General features: G+C 39.9%; 1 protein-coding gene across 1 annotated transcript in view; it reads right to left on the bottom strand.

Moving 5' to 3' along the window:
- ranbp10 (RAN binding protein 10) overlaps positions 1-18,612 on the bottom strand; it is a 48,330-nt gene that overhangs the window by 15,705 nt on the left and 14,013 nt on the right. Inside the window, exons 2-5 of the mRNA XM_034878831.1 lie at positions 17,237-17,348; positions 9,421-9,473; positions 684-851; positions 318-340 (exon numbers count right to left, since the gene is read on the bottom strand). Coding sequence (XP_034734722.1) covers positions 318-340; positions 684-851; positions 9,421-9,473; positions 17,237-17,348 — 356 coding nt within the window. The remainder of the gene's footprint in view (positions 1-317; positions 341-683; positions 852-9,420; positions 9,474-17,236; positions 17,349-18,612) is intronic.

Genomic DNA, 18,612 nt, shown 5'->3' with positions numbered 1-18,612 from the left:
ATAGACCTGCATGGTCAAGATCTAGTTATATATTATTCTAGTTTGTGAGTCACTACAGTTACAGGAATAGTATAATATAAATAATACTATTTTCCTGAAACATTTTCCCTAAAAACAAACGAGGACAAATTATAAAATGTCCATAGCTGCCAAGCTGCTACAGAGTCAAAACTGAGGTAGTGATGGAGATAACTGAAATCAGGTACGTCAATGAAAGTGTAACAATAAAAACGGTTTCCAGGAAAAGAAAGCACTGGTAGCGTTATATAGCGTATGTTATGAAAATGATTATGTGATGCACAAATAATAATACTTACAGGGAGGTCTGTGAAGGCTACACCTGGGGGATGAAAGGACAAACAGTTCAAGTTAATGATTTCAAACTATAAATTAAGCAAAGGAGCATAAAAAACTACCCATTAGTATGCATGTAATTTCAATACCTAAGTAGTAAATCTCATCAGCGTCAGTGAGCCAATAAGCATGGAGCATGCTTCTACCAAGATCTAATAATGCAGCTGATTGGCTGTCTAACTTTTCACGTGGTAGGGAATTGCAGAAAATAGTTTAGGTACCTGTATCAGAGTACGGGTACCGATATCGCACATTTTTGAATGAAACCCCGCCCTACACAATAATAATCAATTCACCCAAATATACAACACACAACAATGGTTGCCAACCTAAACTGATGCCATTTTTGGTGTAAAAGCAAGTGTTGTTGATGAGGTTAACACAACATCCGATCACGTCCCCTGTGGTGAATGTCGGGCCGTATGGTTGGCCGGTCCCGGAGGAGCAGAAGGAGTGGCCGTCATCTCCATGGTAACCGTATGAGTGCTTGTCCCATCCTAAAATAGGACAGAGACAAGGATTAGTTTTGTTATTTTATACTTGACCCATTTAGAAAAAATGTTAGCCAAACCCATATGACCAACAATGGAAAAGGTTGATCAGTATGCGAGTTGTCTTACAGCGTTAGTCTACAGTCTCCTATTCAGTCTAACACTGCACAGTGTACGCATCCTGCTGCTCAGCAAAAACAGTTTGGGAATCCACAGGAGCATCTGAGGTGAAGTGACTTGCTCGAAGCCACTCTTCACAGTAGTTGCTCCTGAAGGTGGGGAGACAGTTACTCATTGACTTCTGCTGCTCAGATTTTCCCATCTGACTAACACTGCCTGCAGAGCCACACACTCACACTCACACTCGCGCACACACACACACACACACACACACACTTTGGCATGTGCAGTGCAGTGCTGTGTATGACCAGCAGGCGGCGCTTGTCTTGTCTATGTAAAGAAACTGGTGAGTCACTGCCAACAGGAACAGCCGCCCGAGAGGAAAGGGAGAAGAGGATGTCATGACTTGCTCATTAAACTCCCCAATTTCTTGTACCTGCTGGTACTGATGAATTTGTATGTAACTGTGTGTTATTTATTCAACTGGACTGTTAGCTTACTGCAGCTGTAGAGTTAAAAAAACATTTCCCTATAATTTCCAAGGAGGTTTTCTGGAGATGGATGTAATTTAGTACAAATGAAAAAAAGACAGTTAAGAAAAATACAGACAGTGTTAAATAGTTCTCTTTTTACAGCAAATAATTTGACTCTTCCTTGTAGGAAAAGCCCAGGTGTAAGTAAATGGCCCTATCTAATAACATTACCAATGGCCTTGAGACAAAATTAACAATACCAGGACTCTGAAGAAGCCAAGTGGAAGTCAGCTATAATTTATTTTTTACACCTGTTCTTTTCCCACTGAGACACAATTTTGTCTTTGAAAAAAATGTGTTTCGTTTGAATTCCAGTTAGTTAACACCAGGTGCAAGTGTAACCTAAAAGCAGTGGTTCACAAAGCTTTTTGGCTTCCAGGCTAATCCCATTATAAAGGAAGCAGAACGTGTCTGTGAACCCCTCATCAAAGGTGACAGCCTCAGTGTGGACATGAGAGGATGCTTTCTTTCAGGTATTGTTTCATTTGACAGATTTTTTGCATGTCTGAAGAGGCTAAAGTATTTTAAAAGAACATACTTCGTCATTAAAATTATTTTTAACGAATAAAATACATGTTCATAAGTGAGCCTTAGAGGTTCTGGTAGTCAGATTTTTTTACATAAAGTAGGCTAGCTTTTGAAAATAAAGTTGTGTTTTTCAAGGCCTTAAAAAATGAGGAGACTCTAATAAGTAAGTTCTCCGTGCTACTAACTAAAATATGATCATGCAGAATAGCCAGTGTGTGTGTGTGTGTGTGTGTGTGTGTATGTGTGTGTATCATGCCACTCTCTTAAACGGCTGGCAATCTCTACAGGGTTACGTGTTCAGTACGGACACCAGACCGATTCCTGTATGCCCCCCAAAGCTAAAATACAATCTCCGAAATGGCATTTTAGAGCAAAGCAGAGATAACTTTGTCTTTTAGAGCCCGACCAATTTTCAAGGCCGATACCGATACAAATATTTAGTCATTTAAAAATCAGATATTCCGATGTACCGGCCGATTTATACATTTTTTTAAATCCAGAAATGCCTAACAAAATAAACAGATTTCCCTGACATTAGTTATTTGTAGTTATTTATGAGTTCACAGTAAAATCATATTATTATAATTTAATTGTCACAACAGAATAGAGGAACATCAACATATATTGTTCTGATAAATAAAATGTATAAAAAAAAATACAAACTTAAGATATGAATCTTAAAGTCCTTTGAACAAAAACACAATAACAAAAAATGAATGTGTCACTATAAATGATGAATAAAAATAATCAGTGTTGCCAACAGGGACGTTGTAGAGCTTCCTCTGGTGGACAAACTATGCCACACCAACACTCATAACATGGTTGACAGTCCATTTTATTTTATTTGTTAAATTTATCAGGATTGTTTATTAGTCATTATAAATGAGTTGGACGAATAAATATATATATATACACACACACACACACACACACACACACATATATTATAACATTATTATTATTATTATTATTTTATTTATTTTTTCAATAAATGCTGATACAGACAGTTTAGGAAAAGCCTAATATCAGCCGATATTATCTGCCTGCCAATATATCGCTCGGGCTCTATAGTCTTTCATTGAAAGTTATTAACAGAGAAAACAAGATAGATCTGTCCGTTGTCACACTGGTGCAGTGAATCGAAACAAACTGTCTAATGTCTATTAGACATACAGACTGGGTCAAGAAAGATGATCATTGTGATTTCAGTATAGCGAAGAGTTGACAACAGGGCAGGATAGGGTGGGAGAGAGAGAGAGAGATCCGGGACACGCTCAAACTCAGAACGGTGTGAAACAGTGTGCAACTGCTTTGAAATCAAATACTGTAACCGGTCTATGTTTGAGAGATGTTTTCTCTCGGCTCAGGTCACAGGTGATCCTCAATCAGCAGAGACGTGTCTGTAAACTTGTGGTAATAAAACATTTAAAACTGCATCAGCGTTCAACATTGACATTTGTTTAAGCCATTTTACATGAGAGGGTTTAATTTTGAAGTGTAGGCTTCCTCAAGTGTAAAATTGTGATTATACAACAATTACCAACAAAATAAGTAATCAGTCTGTATTCATAGTGTGGAGCAATTTGCTCTTGAAATAAAAACAAAACAAAACAACATAACGGACAGGCTTGCTGGTCCCTCTCTGTAAGTCAGCCTATTTGAGCTTTAGCTTTTTTTCTCTTCTTTTTTTTTCAAATATTCATTCATCAGAATCATTTATAATGACGAATAAATGATTATTTAAAAAATAAAAACAGACTGTCAACCATGTTATGAGCGTAGGCATTGCATAGTTTGTCCACCAGAGGGCAATCTACAACGTCCCTGTTGGCAACAATGAGTTTTTGGACTTTAACCCTAAGTTTTTTTTTTTTATACATTTTATTTATCTTAACTTTAATACATTTTTTATATTCTTGTGTTCTGTTGTGACAATAAAAAAAATTATATTTTTTTAGTGACAACTCATAAATAACTACAAATAACTACCGTTAATAGTTGTTAATAACTAATTTGTTTGTGTTTTGTCTATTTGCTTGTGTTTTCTTAGGTAGCAGGGCGTTGGCCCCTGTCGGCCCCCGTAGCAGGACTGCCCTGCAGCAACAGGAAACCACTACATTTATTTTTAGTTATTTGGATGACAGGCTCGTTATGCCTTAGGTTTTACACTAGTTGAGTTTTGCGGTGTTTGCTCTTCCTGGACTGACCAAGCTGAAAGGGACCAGAACCCAACAGCGTTCAGCATCAGCTCACTGCTGCTCCATCAGTGTCTCTCTTCAATCACAGCTTATTTGTTGTTGCCAAAAAGCAAAGCAGGGTTAGTAAAAGTAGGTCATGGGTGAGCCGAGATATTAGATGCGTACTTCTTTATGTGTATCTGTGAGCCTGTATAAGCCAAATGTGTAAATTTGTTTTTGTGCCTATGTCATGTGCATTGGTATGTATCTTTTAACCTGTGCGCACACTGTGTCGTCTCTTCATGCATTCTGTGCATATCTGTATACTGCTGTGTGAGTGTGTGTTAAGGTATTAGATTAATCTGCTGACAGGGATATTGCCTCTAAAGCCAGGCTCACTGTTCCAACATGCTAATGAAATGGGCAGGCCTCCACAGCAGGATCAGACGCAGAGGTCAGCAGTGGAGAATGTTTTACTATTAAGGGACACACACACACACACAAACACAATGTATATACAGGGAGTGATTTGTGATAAAAGTAGAGGGGGGATATTTTTGATCATCCACAACAAAACATGCAGGAATGAAATCCTCCTTTCAGTAACATGGATATTGTGCCACTCGGCCAGGCATGCCAAAACACTTATTTATGAACAACATTGAATGGAAAGTGACTCAACGTGAAATAGCACAATGTGGTGTCAACATAAAACACAGCTCTTTAAAGCCGGAGAGTAGAGTTTACTTTGCAGTCTTTCACCCAGGAGAGGCTAGTTCGTTCCTCAAGTTATTTTGGTGGCCAAACATAACCATCATTGCTGCATGATGCTCACTTTTTCTGGCTTAACTCAACTACCATGACCCCTGAAAAGACCGTCATCTGGCGGTGCCTGTAGCCGACTCACAGTCACCTACTGCGGTCTAAACAACTGGTAGCCGGCGTCCCAGAGCTCTGTAACAGCTATCAACTGTTCATGTTACAGCACTTTACTTTGTTTGAAATACTTCTATATATGGTCTCTTGGTAAAGTAGCATTGATCACAAATAATTCAACAGAGGCAGGGATATGTAGATCAGAAAGGGGGAAATCCCATGCATCCCCCACCGGGAAATTTCAACCTGCATATACTGTATATGAACACAAATAAACGCATGAGTTCATCAACACATCCAGTGCATGCAGATGGCAATAAAAGTGCACAAACACACACAGGTGAGTGGGTACGGACACAAACAAGTACACATTTAGAGACGCAGTCAGTCAGTCCAGGACACACAGATAAATCCACAGAGTTCAGGACAAACACACACACTGGCAGACAAACACAATGAGTCAGTTAGAGTTAAGGCAATCAACAGTCGTGTGTGTGTGTGTGTGTGTGTGTGTGTGTCGGTGTGTGTGTGTGTCGGTGTGTGTGTGTGTTTCTAGGGTCTGCTGAACTGGCTGCCCTGGTGTCCACAGCATTCCACAAACCTCGGCCACCGAACAGATCTTGACTAGTCAATAAGCGGGTCAAATGGCCCCAGCTAGAATGTGGTTGGTCAGAGCAGAGGACTGGTCTGATTGGTTGGGAGAGGCAAGGGGCTTTATTCAGGCTCTCGGCTGCTACTACGCTTCCTCCCTTGTCATCAGAGATCGCTGAACCGTTCACAGAATCATCATGTGAATGGTCACAGTCATTGTATTTTTGGGGGTGCACAGGAAAGAGATAAAGAGACATATTCATAGTGAAAAAGTAAAAGACTTTTTTTCCAAATCAGTTTTCAACTCACAGCAATAAATGACACAATCAGGTGACAGTTTGCCATTTTTTGTCAAATAACTTCTAGATAGTCAGTGCCCAGCACAAAATAATAGACACATGGATGATTGTTGCCAGTCTTGTTTTCTTTCAAATCTTTATAGTAGCACCTTTGTTCAGTTCAATTCTATTTTAATTACAGCAGTGAACTGTGGGCATTTACCATGCTGGGAGGGTCCAATGTAGAGCTGTCCTTGACTAAAGAATTGCTTAGTCGACTAACACTCATACCATTTTGTCAACTAATTGATAAGTCGACTTAATCAACAGATCTTTAAGACCAGTGGTGAAATGTACAAAGTAAAAATACTTTGTTTCTGTACTTAAGTAAATTTTTCACTTAAGTAGAATCAATAGTGAATATTATTGAGGTTTACTCTGTTACATTTTACAGCAATTATATACACTTTATACTCCACTACATTTCTACAACGTTCCTGGGCAGTACCCCAGACACGCGGCCATATTGGAGATACTCGGTGTAAACAATTGAACAAAGTGCAGTGGAGTATTGTGCACTTTGGATACTTTAAGTTAATATAGCCATGTCTAAACAACAGAAAAGCATCCAAGATGCAAAGGCATTTAGGGAAGGACCACAAGACAAAGTGCAATATTTTGAGAGATTGCAGTTTATTGGCGGGGCCGATCCCCACGATTTGGTTCCCTCTTCTTTGATCCATGACGACCCGTTTCTGTATGATTCTTCCTTCAGCTGCATATCCCGACATAGCTAGTCAACTACCTGCTTTTCTCACCGAGCCCATACACAGCTGCAGACCTTCAGTCCTACAAAGGTTTGGAGGCCTTTAACCAGATGGTGTGTGGATGAGTCAGGGTGACGCAGTACCAAGTCATTAACGGCCGTTGTGTTGTGAAGGTCAAAGTAAGTAATGCAATAACATCTTTAATCAACCTAACCTTAACTGTATGACATCATTGTGATACTCAAAATGTAGACAAAAGTCACGCTCAATCCTTCTTTTTTCATTTCAAAGAGCCCTGAGTGAGTCTGAGCTTTTCCAACCACAGGCCCCTTCTTTCCTCTGATAACGTCTGGCATTCCACTCCCTGGTTTTTAATAACTTTTGGAAGTCGATAATATTCCAAATGTTTTTTCTCGTTCTGACCTATGGGTACAACCTAAAACACGGCATCAATAACCATTTTCCTTGACAACGTTCGGGATCCATTTCAGTCCCTGTGCTTTGTGGTGATGTGGAGTATCTCCAATTTAGCGACTTCCCATCTGATGATGCGTCGTCAAAACCCTATATAGCATCCCGCTATAGACGCGTACTACCGCTGCTCCTGTTACTGATACTGCTCCCGATACTCTGCTTGGTCATATGTGAAGCATCCGTTCAATACACAACCTGTATTTTTATCATAAAAACACTCCCGGTCCTCCTCAGCAATAAAGCCACTTTGCTTACTTGTTGTCCAAACCCGTGTGTTCTTGCTAGATAAATGCAGCATTCACTGTCCCGTTGGAAATAACGCAAAGTCGAGCTTCATGCAGATCACCCTGATAGATAACCAGAAGTCAGAATGTAAACTGGGCCACAGATGAGCACAGTTACATTAACCTAAAACTAAATTAATTAAAATGCCACAGTTCATACTGTTTTTTCTTTTTTAAATTATTAGAATATATATATTAAGAGAATAAATTGTCATGAAAGCACTTTTACTTTTAAAGCTTAAAGTACATTTAAAATCAGGTACTTTTAACTTAAGTAGGGTTGTCATTGTGGTACTTCTACTTTTACTAAAGTAAACATGCCTTTGGTTACTTGTACTTTTAGAACCAAGAGTTTTTTGGTTTTTTAAAGTTTTCTGCACAAGGAATCATGCAAAAGCACCACTTGCGACAATGACACCCTTGAATATGTGAGAAACACATTCACACAAATATCCTGTATTAGAATACATATTATGTAAAATATAATGTAGAGCGAGGCGGTTGTTATAGCCAATGCAACCCTGACATGGGGATCAGGGCAGTCTTGAATCAGCCTGAAGGGGTTCACCAGATCTGCTGTCACTGGCTGTATTGGAGAAGTTGCTCCACTTTCCCACACTTTTTGCCACAGGTGATGAATTCAATTCAATTACATTTATATACATCAAATCACAACAACAGTTATCTCTCAGCGCTTTCATAAAAGAGCAGGTCTAGACCGTACTCTTTGATGTTATTTACAGAAACCCAACAGTTCCCAACAAATCAACCAGACTTCTTTTAGCGGATTGATAGTTGTCCTTCAGAGGGATCAACACTGCGTCTATGGCAACGCTCTGCTATGCATTGCAACGGTGTGTTATTCTTAGCAGGGGTCTGTTATCACGAATTAGCAGACAGCAGAATACTATCGAGTTCAACCAAGCCATATAATAAATCCATTTAGTTTGGTGTTGGCTAAGACACAAACATATTTTATATGGAAAATACTGAGCAGTCAACTATTACAAAGTGAAAAGTAGTGTTTGTTTAGGTCAGATTAGACTAAGGTCAGACTGCAAGCCCAAGTCAACATCATCTGTCACTGATCCATACACTGTCCAGTGACATGTCCTGGCATGTTCTTTCTGCAACTGTCAGACTGTTCAGACTCAACCCACATGCCACATCCAATTACTCTAGCAATGACACACGTCTTCCTCTCCTCCCACTTCCATCCCCAAATCTCATAAATGTTCCTTTTTTCAATTATTTACAAAATCCATTTCTTGGCACTTCTTCATTCCTTTCATCTATATTTACAGTACCTCGACAAGTGTATAAATAGTTTCCATCCAGCCTTTCTCTCCACACTCCCCCCAAGCGCTCTTTGGAGTGGCAGTAGTTCAGTCCGTAGGGAGTTGGGTTGGGAACCGGAGGGTCACTGGTTCAAGTCCTCACACGGACCAAAGTACGGAGTGTGGATTGGTGGCTGAAAAGATGCCCCTTCACCTCCTGGGCACTGCCAGGTGCTCTTGAGCAAGCCCCACCCCCCATCTGCTCAGGCCCAGCACTGGCAGCCCACTCACTTTGACATATCCCCAGCGTGAAGAGGTCCTGAGCATGTGTGTGTATCTGAGGCCTTTGTGTAGTGATTACTAAGAAAACAGAGTGGAAATTGTAATTTCCCCACTGGGATCATTAAACAGTGTTAATTATTAAATAATCATCAACCCTTTTGGGAGTCCTTTTTTGGCCCCATGTGTGGCCCAATGTGCTCCAAACACAGACTCTGTCCTGTTGTTCAACCATACTTTAATCCTGATATCCACCTGCGCATTGTAACCTGTGTGCTTATTATCCTTATCCTTGTATCCTTATTTTAAGCATTGACCGATCTAACAAATCTGTCCATCATCCAATTCCATACTGTTAATGTCATGGTGACATCTTTCACACTTTACTCACCAGGCAATCTGTTCATGTTGACTCCCTGGGCAGACAGGCCAATGCCCATGTACCTGCAACAAGAGAAGGAGATTTCAAACATGTATGCACCCACATTTCACAATAGCTGTAATCACCCCAGAGTATTAATGTTTTAAGTGTTTTCTCAGGTTAACAATGAAAAATATTGAGATACTTTGATAAGTTTTAGGCAAAGGTTACTTTAAACCTATTGTGTTTGAGCTCCTTAGTTATGGCAGGTGAACTGCCACCAATGGAACGTCCAAACATCAAAAGTGACAGTGAACAAAGCTTAGGGGTCAGCAGTGACATCATATCTACGTAACACAAGGAGGAGCACTTGGCCTGCATCCTTTTTATGTATGCAAGCTTACAAAAGCACAGCAAAACAACTTTTTATCAAGTGAATGAGTCATCAACATTGTCAGGTGTATGGGGTTGGCATAGCCTCAGCACACTTTGCGAATACGGATATATCATCCCAGCAATAAATTGTTTCTTGTCTAAGCCAAATGGATGGCCTTAATCACAAGTTTCATGCTTTATCCTCAATTACTAGGATGTAAAAGAGAGGAAAAGACACTCATGTCAAATCAATCGACTGGAAGTAAATAACTGAATTTGAATTGAAGGGTGGGACAAAAAGTCAAGGTCACTTCAGCAACTGTTTCTCTAGTGACAATTACTTATTTCTGTCTTGCATAATAAAGCAGGACAAGGATTCTTCTATGTATGGTATAAAGAAATTCAACAAAATAAATAAATGCATACATAAATGTATAGTGAAATGTCTAAATGTGTAATATATTTATTTATACTTTTATTATTGGATCTATCCCTAGCGTAACTTCCTGCACGATAAAAATAAATCTGTCAACTTCAGTCATCAAAAGTCAGGGGGTGGGTTAAAGCTTTTGATTGGTTAATGAACACACTCTTCTAGCCAATCGAGCTCTCTTGGATCGAGCTATGAGTTGGGTTTTCACTGTAATGCTACATCCAGCAAATAGCATTACCAAAGAATTTCTTCAAACTGTCAGAAACGGTCTCAGGGCAGCTCATCTGCATTAGGGTTGTCTCAAACAATTACTTTTTAAACAATTGATCTAGTGATAATTTTTTTTATCTGTCAACTAATGTAAGGACTAATTTTTCATTCATTGTTAACAATTTACACAAAACTAATTTAAACAATTAAATCTCTACTTATTAAAATTGTTTAACACTGCTGCTCTGTTAAGTAAAATTAATTTGTAGTGCAACCTGGAGCCAGATGTAGGCTTTCAATCTAACAACAAAATAAAGTCACTTTCAGGAGGAATACAAAAATAAAAACTTAAAGTAAACAGAGCAAGTGCGAAAAGAGTCAACCATATTTGCTTTTTTTAACAATAGTAGCAACATGTGAACTCAGATATATCAATTAAATCCAAAAATAAAACAAATTAACATTTAAAAAAATTGCAATTTTTCTCTCTACTTTCTAAGGGACTAATGAGCCCCCTTGAGTTAAACCCGACAATATGTGGGCCGTTATAACTTATGTTATGAATGACTCATGAGATATCTAAAACAATCTGGCCTGGTTGCACAATTGTCAAAGACAGTGCTACAAATGGGGGAGAGCCAGCGGAGTTTACCTCACACTAAAGTCAGTGCAGGAGAAGCTGGAGATGCATACAGTGGGGGAAATAAGTATTTGACCCCTTGCTGATTTTGCAGGTTTGCCCACTTACAAAGAATGCAACGATCTATAAGTTTAATCATATGTACATTCTAACAGTGAAAGACAGAATCCCAAAGAAAATTCCATCATATGAATTTATTAAATTGATAACCATCTGATGAGGAAAAACAAGTATTTGACCCCTTGGACAAACAGCATGTTAATATTTTGTAGAAAAGCCATTATTGGCCAGCACAGATGTCAAACGGTTTTTATAGTTGGTGACAAGGTTTGTGCACATTTCGGCAGGGATGTTGGCCCACTCCTCCCTGCAGACAGCCTCCAAATCATTCAGGTTCCGAGGTTGTCGCCTGGCAACTCGAATTTTAAGCTCCAAAGATTTTCAATTGGATTCAGGTCTGGAGACTCCAGAACCTTGATGTGCTTCTACTTCAGACACTCTTTTGTTGCTTTGGCGGTGTGCTTAGGGTCGATGTCGTGCTGAAACACCCATCCTCGACCCATCTTCAGCTCTCTCACTGAGGGAAGGAGATGTTGGTCCAGAATTCCACGATACATGGCCCCGTCCATCCTCCCCTCAATACGATGGAGTTGTCCCGTCCCCTTGGCTGAAAAGCACCCCCAAAGCATGATGTTGCCACCACCATGCTTGACGGTGGGGATGGTGTTCTTTGGGTTGTACTCTGTGTTCTTTGCCCACCAAACACGACGAGTTAAGTTGAGAGGTCATCTGACCACATCACCTTCTTCCAGGCCTCTTCTGAGTCTTCCAGGTGGTGAATGGCGAACTTCATGCGGCCCTGTACATGTTTCTTCTTGAGCAGGGGGACCTTGCGTGCGCTGAAGGATTTCAATCCATGACGGCGTAGTGTGTTACCAACCGTTTCTTTTGTAACTGTGGTCCCGGCTGCCTTCAGTTGATTCATCAGTTCCCCCTTTGTGGTTTTGGGAGGATTCCTCACCGTTCGCATGATCAGGGACACCCCACAAGGCGAGATCTTGTGAGGAGGCCCAGACCGAGGGAGGTTGGCGGTGGTGTGGTGCTTCTCCCATTTCCTGATAACTGCACCAACAGTTGATCTTTTCTCTCCAAGTGCTTTCCGATTCTCTTGTAGCCCATCCCAGCCTTGTGCAGATCTACAATCTTGTCCCTGATGTCCGTAGAAAGCTCTTTGGTCTTGCCCATGGTGGTGATGTTGGATGCTGGTTGTTTGGGTGTTGACAGGTGTCTTTTACACAGGTAACGAGGTGAGGCAGGTGTATGTGATGTAGATAATTGGTTGGGATTGGGGCTGTGTCTTAAAAGACTAACTGGCTTGTAGGAGCCAGAATACTTGCTGTTTGGTAGGGGGTCATATACTTGTTGTTCCTCATCAGATGGTTATCAATTTTTATAAATTCATATGATGGGATTTTCTGGAATTTTCTTTGGGATTCTGTCTTTCTTAGTTAGAATGTACATATGATTAAAATGATAGATCGTTGCATTCTTTGTAAGTGGGCAAACCTGCAAAATCAGCAAGGGGTCAAATACTTATTTCCCCCACTGTAGGTGAGCAGAACCTACTGTGTTTTGCTACGGTTATTCTGACTCAAGGAACATTTTACAAAGTCTGCAGACTACCACGTTGTTGTTGGCATTAAGAGTAAAATCCTCAAATTAGCCCGATAGCACACTATTTTGAGCACACCACGGGCTCAAGACTAAAAATATCACCCTGCCATTTCCATGTCAACATAACCGAGTTGAATCAAAAAACCTGACATTTATATAAAGTGATTCATTGAATTAAACAATGCATTTGTTAAAACACTCTGGAGTTAACTGAAAATGTTTGGATCCCATCAGCTGTGTCACTGACAGAACGCTATGTTAAAAATAGCTAACGTTAGCTTAAGTTGACTAGCTGACTAAACAAAAAACGGAAATTGGATCTGGTGCTTGAAGTTCACGGACATATAGTCGCTAAATCTATCCATGGAAGAAATACAGCAAGTTGTCTCTCCCCGATGTAAGCATAGTGCAGATTTGAGTCGCGCATGCTCAAATTTCAACGGTTTACGGCGTAACGTGTCATATTGAAATTTGTGAAATCAATGAAATAATAAACTTTTCTCATAACAAACAATACCAGAAGATGGGAGTCATTTTAAAAACGTTTTAGCTATCTATGATTGAATTGCTATCGTTAGCTCAAATCGCAACTCAATAGATATCCTTTGTTGTTTGATTGCTAACTTGTAGCTAAACTAGCAGTCATTTAAAAAACGTTTTCAATGATTGTTTGATTGCTAACGTTAGCTCAGAATGCCATTCAAGTGACAGCCTTAGTTGTATTTGGTTGCTAACTTGTAGCCAGCAGTGAAAAACTTGGTTAAGTAGGTAATTTTCCTGTATTGCCATTACAGAACTTTCTTGTTAGCATTGTGTATGTTACTTGTCGCAGAGTGACGCATGCGCAACTCAAGTCTGCACTCTAATCACATAGGGGAGTGACAGAGATATCTTAGTTATAACGAAATCAACCCATTCTCACTCCATTTGGACAGTTTCCACAACTAAGTCTTGAATCGGTTTTATCTTGTTCTCAAAATTTTTTTAATGCACAATAGTTATAGTATAATTAGATATTCTTACACATAAAGTGAGGTTTCTCATTTAGTTAGACATTTCTTCATGCTTTTGAGTGACTGAAATTGGAGAACTGAGGCCACAGTGTTGACAATGTGTTTTTTGATTTGGGTTTATTTTTGCTTTAATTGTATAGCCAAGTAGCTAATTTGGAAATACAAATGCAGTGATTATTTTGTAGTGGCATGTCATGACATTACTCATGCAGTATCTTCTGATATTCCACTCCTATCTGCACTGTAATGTTATGAAACAAAAGACACAAAGAAAGAAAGGAATGTCCACTTTTTTGTGAAGTGCATCATATGGTATATGTCATTTTTCCATGTTGCAACTCAAACATGAATTCAAGATGTTAAGTCCTGCTTCTAGTCAAGTGAACCAGACAAGCACGCCACACTGCTGCTGTCTGGCGTTTCAGATCAAGCAGCTAAGTTGATTCGGAAGGCTTTCCTATTTACAGCTAACATAGTAGTTACACATACAGACACTGCCACATTCTAGTGTGTCTTTTACACCACTGTTTTTGTTCTGTTCACAGAGCTGCTCAGCTGGAACTAAGGAGTGTAACTAAACAGTATATTATGAAACCTGAGACCTTTATTGCCGAGAATGGGGGAGAGTGTCCAATGCAGAGTCCAGGTCACAAAGGTTTGAGCTTTATAAGCCAGGAATCTAAGCATCTGGCAAAGTAATTGTAGAGTTCCTGGTACTAATAAACAACCACAACAACCCCAGCAATGTGGCTTACCGTAAAATTCAGTTTGAAATAAGTTTTTAATTTATTTACTTCAGGAACAGGGCATGATGTCACCTATTCTGGCTGCTATCTTGGAGCAAACTGGATTGGTGTAATCATGGAGCGAACATTTGGTTAACGCTGTGTACTCTGGTCAACATATCAGTACAACCAATAGCGTGATAAAAGTGTGAGACCAGATGTGAAGCACATTTTTGTGCTGCCTGTAGAGCCTGAAGAATAAAGGCTTTATATGCTCTGATAGTATTTAAAAAAAATGTATCACCTTGAACCAGTAAAACATGGTGGAAAAGTCTATTCTACATTGCATCTCTATTGCATGTTCTTTGCTGATGTACATTTACAATGCCCCATTCCTGCTTCTAGAACTAACTGGGTTAAATGTGGAGATAATAATGGTGAAGCTAAGAAGCATCTTTTGATTTTCCAGCCACATAAAACTTCAACAGCTGGGGTTTGCCCCTCATATTTGATGAGCCATGGTGTGTTGCTTAACCCCTTTTAGGGTTGTAACATCTCTATTTACACTGACATAGCAGTTGAGTTTAAATGTCTACCAGTGTTGATGCAACTCTCTCTGTCGTGGCACTAACATGTGGAGAACTAAACATTGGCAACAAGACTGATGAGGTCGTGAGTGATATATTTGGAGGCACTGTTGTCTTTGGCAATACACTTGGAACAGTAATATCAAGATTGCAGTTTTTATGCAGACTCAAGGTGAGGGAAATGCTGCTGAAGCAAGTTCAAATGCCATCACAGTGAGCCAGGGATGTCCAACCTTCCCAAAACAACCACAGGAAACAAAGATGAGCAAAGAAAGTAATGTTTGACACATTATGGAGGAAAATAGAACCATAGAACTACACACTTGAAATTTCAATGTACTGGTGCAGACAATTTCACAGTGTATCTACATTTACTGCTAGGCCTGTAACGGTACGTGTATTCATCCCGAACCGCTACGTACAGGACAATTGTTATGTGACTTCCTTGGTCCAGAACAAACTGTGACCCAAACAATTACTGTCAAAATTGTCCCGGCTGTGGTCGGACAGCACAGGGGGCTGGAGTCTCCGAAACTAACCCCCGTAACTCCACTCAGCAGCCGGGGAAACAGGACAGGACACTTTGTGCCCAAACTGCAGACTCTAGCTACTATACATTCAGTTGATATCTTCAGCGCTAAGTGTTAACCCTCCTCTGGTCCAAACGCTCTCTCTCGTTCCTTCCTCTCTTGCTACAGCAGCATCTCCAGAAGAACCTCAAGAACTCTCCCACCGCCACGGAAGATAAGCTGACGCGGATATTCAAACTGTATTAAATAACTGTCTTAAATTTGCATCGCTGCTGGTATGAATAGTTTTGATGCAAAATATCCGCAGGCAATTATTTTGCCACGCCCCCGGTGTAAAAAGGTCTTTACAGTACGAATTATGGTCAATGGGCCACTGTTGAATTAAAAAAATCGATAAAGTAAAGTATTGCTATATTTTCAGAGGCAATACTGTCTCGATACACAGGCGCCAAGTATTGATCTTTTATTATATACTGTGTGTGTTGGTCAGTTTGTCTGCTTGACAATCCCATTTTGTGCGATAAAATTGAAGTGATATGAACAAACAGATACATTTATCTTTTTAGATAAAACAGATTTTGACAAAGTTTCCTTTTGGGGACATAATTAGAAATTGGGGATAAATTAGAACTCGGAAAAGAGGTAATAAATATGTTTAAAATCGCAATAATATCGTATCGTGGCATAAGTATTGTGATGATATCGTATCGGGAGGCGTCCGTTGATTCCCACCCCTTATCGATAGCACCAAAATGTCAGTATCTTAACATGCAAAGTGAGCTTATTAATATGATACCATTTAGCGTTTAATGTCAAGCATGTCAGCACATTAAAATCCATACCAAGAGCATTAGGGCTGGGTATAGGTATTAACCGAAATAACATAATAGTTCAAAACTTTGTCAGTGAAATGTTTCCTGCATTTGATCCTTTTCCTACCCAGATCTGGGAAAAACTATTGTGTGAGGTGTGTTCGCAGGCAATACCAACCTGTAGTCTTCGATTTAACGGGACATATAACTGGCTCACTACCGCAGCAGTTACAACCAAGTCTGTGGGGAGCTGAAGTCGGGCACTGTGTAATTGACGGAGTTAACAGGTTAGCGTGCCGAGATGCCACCAAATGTCACGTTATAGGTATCGATATCACTTTAAGGGTACTGGCACTAGTATTAGGTATGTTGGTTACAATTTCTTACTTTGAGAGCGCACACACAGCGAGGTGCAGACTAGTGTGAGCTTTAATGCAAGTCCATCAAAATTAAAACACACTGCACAACTCTTCTCCAGTACAATTTAGCATGTTAACATTTTTGTGTGTGTGTGTGTGTGTGTGTGTGTGTGTGTGTGTGTATGTGTGTGCAAGAGAGAGATTGTGAGAAAATCTTTCGAAGTACCCGGTTAAGAATTTTGGGGAAATGGTGATGTTAGGTAACCATGAGCAAAGACATTATTATTCATCCTCTGCAAACTCTGAATTTTTGTACCATTTTCACAGTGATTGCTATCCCTAGAGCCAACGTTATGGTACTCAGATAAATTAGACTCATGTCCAATTATTGTATTCTGATAAGGACTTCTTGTTAGTTGCTAATAGCTGTAATTTTCAATTGGGCCCAAAAATGTAAATGATGAAAGATGTTTTCAGAATCCCCTTACCCGTCTCGACCTTTGCTGACAATCTTGACTTCAAAGTAGTAGATCCCACAGGCAGCAGGGATCGGGTGTGTGGCTCGCACTGATGCTGCGTCCTTGTGGTTCTTCCCATGGCCTGCAAGAAGAGAAATATAAGGTGTTCATGAACAATATGGTAACATCCTTTCGTGTCAGAAGTAAAATCTTCTTGAAAATGCATTATATATCAATGTTGGTGCTGGCATTGAGTTCCACTTTCCGTCCAAGGAACAACTTTTCAAGGAACTGAAAGGATCCTGCGGCCCTTATCTGGGTTTTCACCATTGCCTAGATACCTGTGAAGATTATGTTAAACCACCCGCTGAAATATGAAAAAGCAACATGAGCTGCTGGTGGTCCAAGGAGTAGAAAAACTCTGCAGCCTGTACTTTTATGACGTAGCACCAACCATGCAGGTACATTTTGGGAGGTAAAATGGTCCAGGAAAATGTCCTAGGCCCCTGGTCCCTGCGCTCAAACCCAATAAAAGGTTCCTAGACCCTGGGGAAAGTTCCTCTGGTCATAAAAGGGGCTTAAGTCCCGAGTTGACAAAGGGACATTAGCCTGCTGCTTCCAATTTTATTTCACTAGCAAAATTGAGCTTTAGAATAACCTTTGGTCTGTGTTTGATTGCTGATTTTCTACCAAAGCTGATTGAGCAGGCTGACAGTTTCCCCATATGTGGTTGGTTGTTGGCTAAATGTAATCCTAAAAAGTAGCAAAGAGAAAGCCGAGTGCTCATAAAAATCCTACATTTGTGCAATCAATTTGCCTTTGTTGTCTCAAACTATGACACAGACTTCTATCAGTGCATTTTGTTTACACCAACTGGGTGTTCAGCATCTGTTCATTTACCGGACAGTTCTGATAGCACTCATCTACTGTGCTTTATTTCATATCCCCGAACAAGTTTGTTGAAGAAGTTCCTCTGTATCATTCCTCTTTTTCCAGGACAGCTTATCAACGCACATATCTGATACAGATAATCACATCTAACAATTTGACTTGATGTACTGAAATCTTGATGTAATGTAATTTAAATCTAATGATCAGTCATGCCCAGAATCTCAGATAAGAATCTCAGATAGGACTGACTTTCACCCAATAATTCATTCTTTTGTTTAAGTGACTTTTGTATAATAAGGTTATAAATGACTGGCTTTTTTGTCTGTGTGTGGAATACACTCTATCAACAATACGTGGTAAACATGTAAGCAACAGGGTCATAGGGCTCATGTATTGTCTCTGGACCAATTAGATTTAAGTACAACAGTCATCACGGTCTGCCATTCTATATTCAGATGGCTGCTTATGCAATCCCTCGGGTCAGGATGGTAGAGAGACAGAGCGAGAGAGAGAGA

This window comes from Etheostoma cragini, chromosome 8, assembly GCF_013103735.1.
Source record: "Etheostoma cragini isolate CJK2018 chromosome 8, CSU_Ecrag_1.0, whole genome shotgun sequence".
Lineage (NCBI taxonomy): Eukaryota > Metazoa > Chordata > Actinopteri > Perciformes > Percidae > Etheostoma > Etheostoma cragini.
This window is presented reverse-complemented; position numbering and strand designations above follow the sequence as displayed.